Source organism: Crotalus tigris, unplaced genomic scaffold (assembly GCF_016545835.1).
Source record: "Crotalus tigris isolate CLP2741 ecotype Arizona unplaced genomic scaffold, ASM1654583v1 scf7180000024302.2721777, whole genome shotgun sequence".
Lineage (NCBI taxonomy): Eukaryota > Metazoa > Chordata > Lepidosauria > Squamata > Viperidae > Crotalus > Crotalus tigris.
In genome coordinates this window covers 2,068,459-2,080,514 of record NW_024100474.1, presented here as the reverse complement: position 1 = coordinate 2,080,514, position 12,056 = coordinate 2,068,459, and the positions used below count along the sequence as shown (strand labels likewise).

Here is a 12,056-nt window from a genome sequence, read left to right as displayed (position 1 = left end):
ATTTATGTTCACCCAAGTTTGCAAAAAAGCATTTAAATGATTCTTCAGATTTCTATACAAATGTTGTGTGCATAGATGAATCAAAAGTGGAACTTTTGGGGGCACATAAGTATTGTTTTGTCTGACAGAACCCAAACACTGAATTCTTAATAAAAACATATACCAATGGGTAATCATGTAATGGATTGGGGATATTTGGCTGCCTCAAGAGATAGTCAATTTTTCATTATTGGCAGGAGCACAAATGATGTTTTATATAAGAAAATTCTATAGGAAAACATTTAGTCATCACTTAGATGAATCTGAAATTCAAATGGGTCAAACATACAAGTAAGTACAGAACAGAACAGACATAAAAGTGACCCCAAACATACAAGTAAGTACAGAACGGAACAGAGAAAGATAAATAAGATGAATATTTTGGAATGGTGAGATCAAATTCCAGATTTAATTTACAGAACTATTATTCCGGGATCTGAAATGAGCAGTTCATGCTGAAAATTCAAATATTACTGAGTTAAAGAAGTTTGTCACGGAGGAATGGAACAAAATTCCTCCATAGTGAAGTGGGAGCCTAATAATCAAGTGTAAGGAACATTTGATTACAGTTTTTGCCGCTAAAAGTGGTGCAATAAGTTACTGAATCTAAGGAAGGGCATTTTTTTTTCACAGTCACAGATTGGATAACTTTATGAAATAAATAAAACAAGCATCAAACTTTGGGGCTATTTTTTCACTTGGACTACTCTTGTACCAATAAGACTTAAGTGAAGCTCTGATAACATAAAAGTTCAGAAAAATCCAAAGTATAGCAAATACTCTCCCAAAGAAGTAAGGTTAAACAAATTATCTGAGCAAATTGTCTTAAGAAACAAACAAGAAAATGTGTGCTAAGTTGATCTTGGTAATTGGGTACATCATCTAATATGGAAGAGGGAAACATGGAGAAATAAATATAAGTAGAACTCAGTTAGAAAACTGGGAAGAAATGTCAGTTCTCTCTATGCAAGAGTGGATGATAAAGGTGATGGAATTAGTGTTGGTGGCAAAATTGTTTTAAAGAAAAGAATATGTCTAGGTTTGTTTCTACTTGGAAATCACTTCTGGACTTTCTGCTTAAAACTAAAAAAGACTCTTTGATTTTACATTTTGATAATTGGAATTATTTTTTATTAATTTTTATTTATTAATTTTTTATGCCATTCATTTCCCCTACAAGGTGACTCTGGGCAGCTTTGTAATTTTATAATTTTAGCAATGGCCTGAAATGCTGTAAAATATAAAGCAAAAGATTGAACTTGTTTGTTTGTTTGTTTTTTTGCATTCTATTGCATTAAAGAAAGTCAGAAGTCAACCCTTTTCCCCCCTCATTTTGCATTTTTCTCATTTTTCTAACTTTTAATTTCTCTGATATTTTTATTTTATAAGGAAACTTAATAAACAATATGTTAAAAAGAAAAGAATTCAGTTAGAACATTTGTGGGTAGCTCTTTTGTAAATGACTATGGTGTTGAATTTACTGTAATGGGCTCCCATAACAAATTTAATAAATAATCGTAATACTGAGAATGCTAATATTTCTCTTCTAGGTTTTTTGTAAACAGCAGAAATAGTTCCACTATAAACTACATTAGATCTGAGATAATGTTCACAAGGAATATTGCAAAGCAACATAGCAACTGTCACAGTTCAAAATCCTAGGCAGCCTTGTACCATTTCCTATCATCCCTGGAAAGCAAATGTTCTAAGCCTACTCTTCTTGAGGGAAAAAAAAAAAAATTCTATATGAGTCATTTCAGGCTAGACAAAACCCTGAGCCTATTATGCAAGGCGCTGTCCTTTGCTGGCTTACAAATGCTATCTAGATTAGATGTCACAGCTCTAATTTCATCTGTTGCACTTGGTAAAGGTCCTTAGGGATAATACTCAACTGAATTTAGAAATCTAAATATGGTATAGGTAGTCCTCAACTTACAACAATTGGGTTCAGAATTTCTGTTACTAAGCAAGGCGATGGTTAAGGGAATTGTTCCCAATTTTATTACTTTTTTGTCACAGTTGTTAAGTGAATCATTGCAGTGGTTAAATCAGTCATGCAGTCATTAATCAAATCTGGCTTTCCTCATTGACTTTGCAGGTTAGAAAATGGCTGCAGATGATAATCACATGACTCCGAGATGCTGCAATCATTGTGAATACATGCAACCAAATTTTGATCAGGATGCTGGGTTTATTGTAAATGCAAGGACCAGTTGTCTATGGAGATTCTCAGTCATCCAGGTCGTAGTTATCCCAAAGATGCTTTTTCACAGGCAACTGGACTTTCTTGTTTTTTCTTTGAAGATGTTTTGCTTCTCATCCAAGAAACTTCTTCAGCTCTGACTGGATAGTGGGGAAATGAAAGAATTTATACTCCTTGTAGGCAGCTGCTCATATGCATTCTTTTAGAGAGTCATTGATGCCACCTGGAGGTTTATCTGTGTTGTCAGGGTCACCCGAGTAGTGCAAATGGGTGTGGAGCCTTCTTGGAACTGTTGAAAGGATTGTGTTGAAGACTGAAGATAGATGATGTCGTACCCCTCCCCCTCTGTTGAGAGAGGTCTGTTCAATTTTGACATAGATAGCCTCTTTGACCCCTCTCTCAAACCATTGGTCCTCTCTGTCCAAAATGTGGGCTTTGTTGTCTTCGAAAGAGTAGCCTTTGTCTTTTAAATGCAGATGGACTGCTGAATCTTGTCCTGATGGATTTGTTCTCCTATGTTATGACATACGTTTGTGAAGTGATTGTTTTGTTTCTCCAATGTACAGATCTGCACATGGCTCACTGCACTGTACTGCATATACCACAATTCTCAGTTTTGTCTGGGTGGTTTATTCTTGGGATGGACAAGCTTCTGCCTTAGTGTATTTGTGGGTTTGAAGTGTGCACGTATGTTGTGTTGGCTAAAGAGTCTCCTGAGCTTTTCCAATATTCCTGCAATGTATGGAATGACTACATTGCTTTGTTTATTGTTTTCTTGTTTGCCTGTTATGAAGGAGGTCTTGCTGGGTCTCTTTTTTTGGGGGGGGGAGGATTTGATGGAGGCCCACTTGGGATAGCCACAAGTTCTGATTTGTTTTTGTTCTTTTTCTTTCCCATTTTTGCTGGTAGGCAGGCCTTCAGCTCGGTGGTGTAGGGTTCTGATAACTCCCATTTTGTGTTCCAATGAGTTTTGAGAATAGAAATGTAAATATTGATCTCTCTGTGTGTGTTTTCTATAAACTGCAATGTTAAGGCTTCTGCCTTTCTTAATGTATGCTGCACAGTCCAGGAAGGCTAGACTATTTTCCTTAACATCTTCACTTGTGAATTTGATGTATCTGTCCACCGAGTTGATACGTTTGGTGAATGCTTCCATTTCCTGTGTTTTGATCGTGACCCAAGTATCGTCCACATACCTATACCAGTGAGTGGGTGAAATTCTTGTGAAGGAATATAGGGCTTTGGTTTCTACTTCTTCCATGTAGAAATTGGCCACAATGGGGAACACAGGTGAACCCATGGTACAGCCATGTTTTTGTCTGCAGAAACCTTCACTGTATTTAAAATAGGTAGTGGTCAGGCAGAAGTGTAGCACGGCACATACGTGGTCTGGGCTGAAGTTGGTTCTGTCACCTAAGGTGACAGGCTGAACTATGGGTTCACCTTAACACTGAGGTTTACAGGACCCCCCCCCCCAAAGATCAATATTTACCTTTTGATTCTCACAACCGACTGGAACACAAAATGGGAGTTATCAGAATCCTACACCACTGAGCTGAAGGCCTGTTTACCAGCAAAGATGGGAAAGAAAAAGAACCAAAACACATCAAGGAAGCCCTTAAAACCTGTAGCTATCCCAAGTGGGCCTTCATTAAATCCTCCCCCCAAAAGACCCAGCAAGAGCTCCTTCATAATGGACAACAAGAAGACAATAAACCAGCGGTTCTCAACCTGTGGGTCGAGACCCCATTTGGGGTCGAACGACCATTTCACGGGGGTCACCAAACAACGCAGTCCGCCTTAGCTGTGCTACTCCCTTTTATTCTATTGGTTTTTGAAAGCCAATAGAATAGACTCTCTTGAATAGAGTCTAATTCTATTGGCTTTCAAAAGCCAATAGGAATTGTCCAGGCTGTCTCTGCCCTGCTGAGCCTGCCAAAAGTCCCATTCTGCAAACGGTGCTACAAGTTGTCTGCAGCGAAGGCGAGCTGTCTGGAAGTTTCCACCCCTCCCTGCTGAGCAGCTACTAAAAATGTAAGTAAAAGAGGGCCAGAAGTGGGAGGTGGGAGGCCGGCGGGTGCAGGGAGGGTTGCTGGCGCGCGTGGGGCCTGGTGGGTGCCTTACCTCCCTTGGGCTGGGCCAGCTGGTAGCCCAGCCGGTGGTCGGACTGCGCCGTCTCTGCCGCTTGCCAGCTACGCCTCGGCCGGCGCAGGGGGCGGCACCACACATGCGCGGCGCTCCCAGGCAGGGAAAGTCCTTGACTTACGACCAGTTGGGTAGTCCTCGACTTACGACCGGTTGGGGGTCGCGGCATTCAAAAGGTTGAGAACCACTGCAATAAACGAAGCAACATAATCATTCCATACATCGCAGAAATATCGGAAAAGCTCAGGAGAATCTTCAGCCAACACAACATAGATGCACACTTCAAACCCATGAATACACTAAGGCAGAAGCTTGTCCACCCCAAGGATAAAACACCCAGACAAAAATGACCTACATGGTATATGCAGTACAATGCAGTGTGCCATATGTAGACCTATACATTGGGGAAACAAAACAACCACTTCATAAATGCATGGCATAACATAGAACAGTGATGGCGAACCTTTTAGAGACCGAGTGCCCAAACTGCAACCCAAAACCCACTTATGTATCGCTGGGTGCCGGGTGGGTGTGGCCCACTCGACGGGTGCAGCTACAGTGGGCTTGGCAGACTGGGTGGGCGTGGCCACTGGATTGGTGTGGCTGCAGTAATCATGGCAGATTGGGTGGGCATGGCTGGGGTGAGCGTGGCCACCTTGATGTTGTTTATGGGGAGGGACACCTGTGGGAGCCAGGCAGGATTGGGGGAGATCCAGGGGGTCTCTGGTGGGTGGGATGATGGGCTCCCCAATGGCGGCTCCAAGCTGGCTGGCCTTAGGCCAGTGATGGTGAACTTTTAGAGACCACGTGTGCTGGGGCGATGGTGCGTGCCCACAGAGAGGGCTCTGCATGCCACCTCTGGCACGCATGCCATAGATTCGCCACCACTGACATAGAACAAATCCATGAGGACAAGATTCAGCAGTCCATCTGCATTTAAAAAACAAAGGCCACTTTTTGGAAAACAGCAAAATTCACATTTTGGACAGAGAGGACCTCTGGTTTGTAAGAGGGGTCAAAGAGGCCATCTATATCAAAATTAAACAGCCCTCTCTCAACAGAGGGGGATGGGTACGACATCATCTATCTTCAGTCTACAACACAATCCTTTCAACAGTTTCAAGAAGGTTCCACACTTACTTGCACTACTCAGGTGATCCTGACGACAACAGATAAACCTCCAAGAGGCATCAATGACTCTCTAAAAGAATGCAAATGACCAGTTGCCTGCAAGGAGTATAAATCCTTCCATTCCTCCACCAGCCAGTCAGAGCTGAAGAAGCTTCTTGTATGAGAAGCAAAACGTCTTGAAAGAAAAAATAAAGTCCAGTTGCCTGGTGAAAAGGCATTATTGAGGCAAGGACCAGTCATAAGTCATTTTTTCAGTGCCACTCACAGAACAAGATTTCACTTCCCATTATGAACGTACATTGGGCTGGAGACCAAGTCTAGTTAGTCTGATTGAATGGTTATATTTGAAAGCCAAGTTATGAGAGATCCTTGTGGGACAGAGTTTTTATAGGACAGTCTGTTGCTGCTTCCTGGACCAAGACTAAAAACTGACTGCCAACTATGCTCAAGGAATTTCCTGTGTTTTCAAGGATTATCTGTGCTTTTGGGTGAGGGAAGTGGGACTTTTCAGGACAGGTGTTGCCTTACACACTTTTCATTGCTGATGTTCTCAGAATTATATGCACAGGATACTTTTCATTAATGGTGAAAAATATATCTTCTCCACTGAGTCACTTTCCAAAAGGATTCAAACCCCTCTGTGATATAGTTTGTAGCATTAATCTATAATAACATAATAAAGCCACATAACTAATTGGTTTAGAGAATTTTTTATGAACTACTGAATAGCTTTGGCACATATATTGTTTGGCATGCCTTATACAGACTTTACATACAGAAAAAGATTGTATACTTTAATTATTTAGCATTCAAGAGTTATGAACTTTTGTCACATATTCATGAGCATGCCGTTCTATGACCACTAAATATAGTTCATATATATCTCCACTTTTTTATTTTTATATATTAGGCACACACAAGTGGTTCACTCCAAAAGTTTCTGGAATGGTTCCAGGAGCAAGGGATGGACATTCAGCATGTGTCTTGGGAAAGAGCATGTATATTTTTGGAGGATATGAGCAACTGGTAAGTTGTTCTAAAGTTTGTGCCGTTTATATTTCTACTTGCTTTCAATAAATCTGTGAAAAGTAAAGGCAGTTAAAGTTGCTTGTGATAGCCTAATATTGCCACAATCTGAAAATAATGGTAAATTGCTATTGAAGTAAGAAATAAGACTCAATAAATACCGTAAGATTTATTTCAAAACATGCAACTCTGAATAAAATAGTGTACATCTTGGCTTTGAGCTAAAATCTGCTTGTTAATATTTTTGCAAGCTGATAGTACTACTGAGAAACATGATGGATAATGGATAACAGATAATTGGTTTGTCTATTGACATTTCAGGCATCTTTGTCTTTATTGGTCAGAATGTTTTAAATAATGCCTATTAGGTCCCATGGCTGTATCCTATATTAAGCCCATATGTATCAAATAATCTGTTGAACCTTCTTGTGTTTCTGATGATGGTATTATGGATCATAATTACAGCTAGGTTTAGCAATAGCATTAAAGTTAGAACCATCTTCAATGAATCTACAGAATTAACCTGCAGAATGCTGTGATGCCTTCTGAAGGAAAGTGCTGAAACAAAGTAGTAATTTAGGATACTAATTTATAAGCCCAAATACTTTGTCTTCTTTTGTGGTAATTCGAAATTTCCCAAATCCATGGCAAGGACAGCCAAATTATATATTTTAAAGATTGGTATTGATTCCTTTCACAATATTTGGCTTGAGGTTTTTTTGGTGGGAGAGAGGAGCTAATCTAGCGAGTTCTATTAAACTTGCATTGCTGGGAACAAATTAGATTCACTTTTATTATTTTAAAAGGCAGTTGATTTTAAAAAAGCATTAAAAACTATGGATATTACTAACAATGGATTTAATATCCATTGCTTACTTTTGATGTCTGTAGAGTGGAGATCGTTGTATGAAGACAACAATGATAAAGCCCAGCAGTTTGTAATTCTGTATTCATTTTGAGATTTGGATAATCAAACATCTGAATAGGTGCTTTTTTTTTACTCACTTCTTATGGTTCCTTGAATATATTCTAATTCCACAGGGAAATCTTGAAGAATTAAATTCAAGAGTTTTCTTGTCTGGGAACAAGGTAACCAATATCTCTTTAGGAAACTTAGATTCAGTTGGCAATTGTGTTTTGACATGTTAAGTAATTTAATCACTGCCTTTTTCTTGTAGGCTGATTGCTTTTCAAATGACATCCACAAACTTGACAGTAGCAACATGATGTGGAGTTTGATCTGCACTAAGGTCAGTATATATACAAAGAATGTATTTTTGCTCATTAAGTGACCCTATTTCTAATTTAACTTATGTCTGTTATAGGTTAAAATCAACTTGATTATGAATATCATGATCCCATACTCTTGCACTTCTTTTATTCCAAAAGTTAACTTTCATTTGACTTCCTCTAACAGGAATCTTTTTTTCAGGGCACACCAGCTCGATGGAGAGATTTCCATTCAGCCACAATAATTGGGACAAAGATGTATGTATTTGGGGGAAGAGCAGATCGCTTTGGGCCATTCCATTCCAACAATGAGATTTATTGTAACCGAATCAAAGTATTTGACACAGACACAAACTCTTGGCTGGATTCTCCTCCCACTCCTCTTCTCCCTGAAGGCAGACGAAGCCATTCAGCATGTAAGCTGTAACACTCCATAGAATATGTCTAAGTGGTAGATCGAACAAATGTCTTCTGAAGGTCATATAGTGTTTTGTGTTTTTTCTGTCTATATTTTTCTGTCTTTCTATAATTAAAGTGCATCTGTTATGAGGGAAATGCCAAAAGCTCAACTGAGTTGAAAAGAACAGTGAACAAAAAAATAATCAATTATCTTTCTGTCTATCCCTCCTATTTCTGGAGTTATTCTGACCTGTCTTTCCTCTGATTCTACAGTTGGCTACAATGGAGAATTATATATATTTGGTGGCTATAATGCACGCCTGAACAGACACTTCCATGATCTTTGGAAATTTGATCCAGGTATTAAACTCACTCCTTTCATTGGTACTTGATTGGCAGGAGATTTTAGAAATTTCTTTTATGATCAGAATTATAATGATTTACTAAGCTGATTACAGGTTGTGCTTGACTTACTACCACAATTGGTATCAGAATTTTTGTCATAAGTCATTGTAAATTGACTAATGGAATTTTATGACAATTTTTATGGTGGTCATTAAGCAAATGATGTGGTGGTTAAACAAATCACACACAGATCATTAAGCAACTTCAACTTTCTCAGTGGTTGTTTTTTATCAGAAATCAGCAAAAAATGTTGCAAATTGTGATCACGTGACTGCAGGCCTCTCTGCAAATAGTTGTAAATGCAAGATGGTTGCCAAACACACAAATTGCGATCTTGTAACTGTGACTATGGTGCAATGGTCATAGGTGCAAGTGCAGCTAATAAGCCACTTTTCCCAAGACCATCATTACTTTGAACCATTGTTAAATGGTCAGACGTCAAGAACTACCTGTATACGTTGTATAAAATAAATGGGGGCATATAAATGTAGCTAGAGATTCCGTCAGTGTCAGCTGTTATGTATCTGGAGACCAATTCAAATTATTAACTGTTGTTTTATCATTCATATATGAGTTTTATTCCACAGTGTTCACATTGCACTACTGTAGTGAAGTACGGTAACTAGGAATAACCATCTGCAGTATGCCCTAAGGATTCTTTGAATGTACAGAAGGGATGTTTAAAAATATCAAGGGGTTTTTTGTTAAATGATGTGATCTGTTAAAATGGAATTTGCACAGATGGAAATGTGATTCATAGCTCATACTAGTTCAATCTAGTTAACACAAAATTACTTATAAAATTTCATGTCTGAGAAAAATGTAGGGAAACTCTATATTGGGATGGATGCATAGAAAAATATACAAGAGAAAATTGTGTATGAAAATTGGGGAGTGTTAAAACTGGATCAATATAAATGTGCAGACCCCAATTACTCATTACAATGGCACACATATTGTGCAGTGAACAAGATTGCTTATTGCTGATATTGTCTCCAGGATGGTCAAAACAGGTAAGATGGCAGTCACAGCATCACAATCAAAATCAAGTGTGCAATGTCAGTATACATTGCTATGACTGATAGGAATCTAGGGCAGGGGTCCCCAACCCCTGGTCCATGGACCAATACTGGGCCGCAACATGCCAGCAACCAGTCCACACGTACAAGCAAAGCCCCATCCGCAACATGCAGGCAGCACATAAAACCACACACCCTCCGGTCCGCAGAAAAACCTCTCTCCACGGAACCGGTCCCTGGTGCCCAAAAAGTTGGGGACCTCTGATCTAGGGCATGCTGAACTTACTGGCTGTAAATTTTTATAGATTCTACTCCAATAACAACAATGTCAGCTTGCAGAACATGTGACTGCATCAAGGATATTTCTGAATGAGAATCAGAACTGTGGAGGTCTAGGAATGATCAGGCAACAGTCTCATTTGCAGTGTGTATTTGATGGATAAATTAGCTGTATGAATTATGGGATTCTAATTCTACATTAAGAACATTTTATACGTGATTGTTCTGTTTTAGCAGAGAGATATAATTCACTCATGGATTTGAGAAAGAGAGAAAGGAGATTCAAAAATTATTTAGAAAATACTTACTTGATAGATTAATATTCCAGCAGTTCAGATTTTTTCAAGAATATATAGCTTCTTTCTTTTGTGAGAGTTGAAGTCCAAAATGAAAGTGTTCAGTTGATTGCTTTTTTCACATGATCTTACCCATCCTCCCATTTTTTTCCTGAGTATTTTAACCATGGAAAAGCTGCAATCCATTCTAAAAAGCCTTCTCGGTCTGAACAGAAGGACCTAGCATGGGCCTATATAATCGTACTAAATATTTAAGATGTCTTTTTCTCTGAGGAACATTGCCTGTGTATTGATATTTAATGTGTTAAATTGAATAGTACAGTTAATACAGTTTCAGTTCCCTCCTTAGGCAGACATTCAATAAATAGTACAGTTAATACAGTTTCAGTTCCCTCCTTAGGCAGACATTCAATAAATTGACTTGATGCATATAATGCTACTTTTTGACCTCAGTTGGTTGAATAAAAACAAGGGGGGGCTACTTTTCTGCTCTATGCAAGAAGCTTCTTGGATTCTTCCCCCCACCCCCACAGTGGCTCTTCCTGAAACTTTCAATAGCTTTTACTTTTCTTTTTAGTTTTTCCCATTTCACAAGGGATATACACACAGAGGCCTGGAGAGAAGAGAGAACAGAAGTCAAATATTCCTTTCTTCCCATTCTTTTATCTGTTCATCTAAATATCCGTAGCTTTGCTTTGATGTGCTTAAGGAGGAGGAATATTCCAGCATCCTGAAAACAATATTATTATGTAGGGACTGAGCCAATAATTTCTAATTATAGCTGAGCCAGTGAGACAGAATATAGAAAACTGATCAGTATTTTGGTAGTATCAGTAAAAAAACTCACAATGATTTATAATCCCAAAATATGTAACTTAAATAATTATATCACAGTGTTCTACTTTTTGAGAAATTTAAGTTCACAACAATCTCAGTACTGTATATTAAACCCACTTAAAAATAATTGCATCAAAGAGCAAAATTAACTGTCAAAAACTTAGGAAAATAAAATACTTAACATACTAAACACCAAGCAAATATTGCGGAACTGAGAATTCTATAATTTAGGGGCCACTATGTAAAAGATAGTTATTATTTACTTTTTAAAGATATACAGTATAAGAAGAGATACAATAATGGTAGAGTTAATATTTTTTCATTATTTTTTTTAATTAGGCATAATTTAGGTGGTTTAGTGTCCTTAAAGTAGAGTAATAACAGTTGCATGAACAGAACTGTCAGCATTAAAACATTAAAAACAGTAACATAATTTTGCTGGATCCAGTTAAGGTCTGTCTGATCCATTATCCTAAAACCCCATAGCCAAAGTCTTTCATACCTCAATTGTCCACTTCTTGGAATAAATATGTTTTTCTATTTGCTTTGTTCTCCTTCCTTTGCTGTATTCAAGAAATATTAAGAAAAAATATCAAGAAAAAAATAATAGCTATTTTCTTTTAATAATGAAATCAGTTGGTGATTGGAGGCAAAATAAAGTACACTAGCACCAGCATAGTAGACGGGCCCCTACATTTGAAAAAGTACAAAATAAAAAAAAGGAAAAAGGACAAGAAACGAACTGCAACCCAAGGAAGATTGCTTAATGGTCATTGAATACTGTTTGTTTGGCAGTTGGGATTAGAAATGTAATACCTGATATATATTCAACCTGGAAGATTGAATAGGAACAGTTTAGTACTCTATATAGCTTTTATTTCCTTCCTCCCTCCCTCCCTCCCTCCCTCCCTCCCTCCCTCCAAATTTATTTCACAGTGTCATAATCCAATCACAGAAGATTCTGAATAGTATATAGCACAGATGTCAAACTTGCCACGTCACGTGACATGTTGCAACATATTGCAACTCTTTTTGCATTGCCAGCAA

General features: G+C 38.2%; 1 protein-coding gene across 5 annotated transcripts in view; it reads left to right on the top strand.

The window, feature by feature from the left end:
* The window catches only part of KLHDC3 (kelch domain containing 3), a 64,418-nt gene that overhangs the window by 25,474 nt on the left and 26,888 nt on the right, over positions 1-12,056 (top strand). For all 5 annotated transcript variants that reach the window (XM_039324501.1, XM_039324502.1, XM_039324503.1 and 2 more), the window contains exons 4-7: positions 6,429-6,544; positions 7,723-7,794; positions 7,977-8,190; positions 8,447-8,533. In XM_039324501.1, coding sequence (XP_039180435.1) covers positions 6,429-6,544; positions 7,723-7,794; positions 7,977-8,190; positions 8,447-8,533 — 489 coding nt within the window. The remainder of the gene's footprint in view (positions 1-6,428; positions 6,545-7,722; positions 7,795-7,976; positions 8,191-8,446; positions 8,534-12,056) is intronic.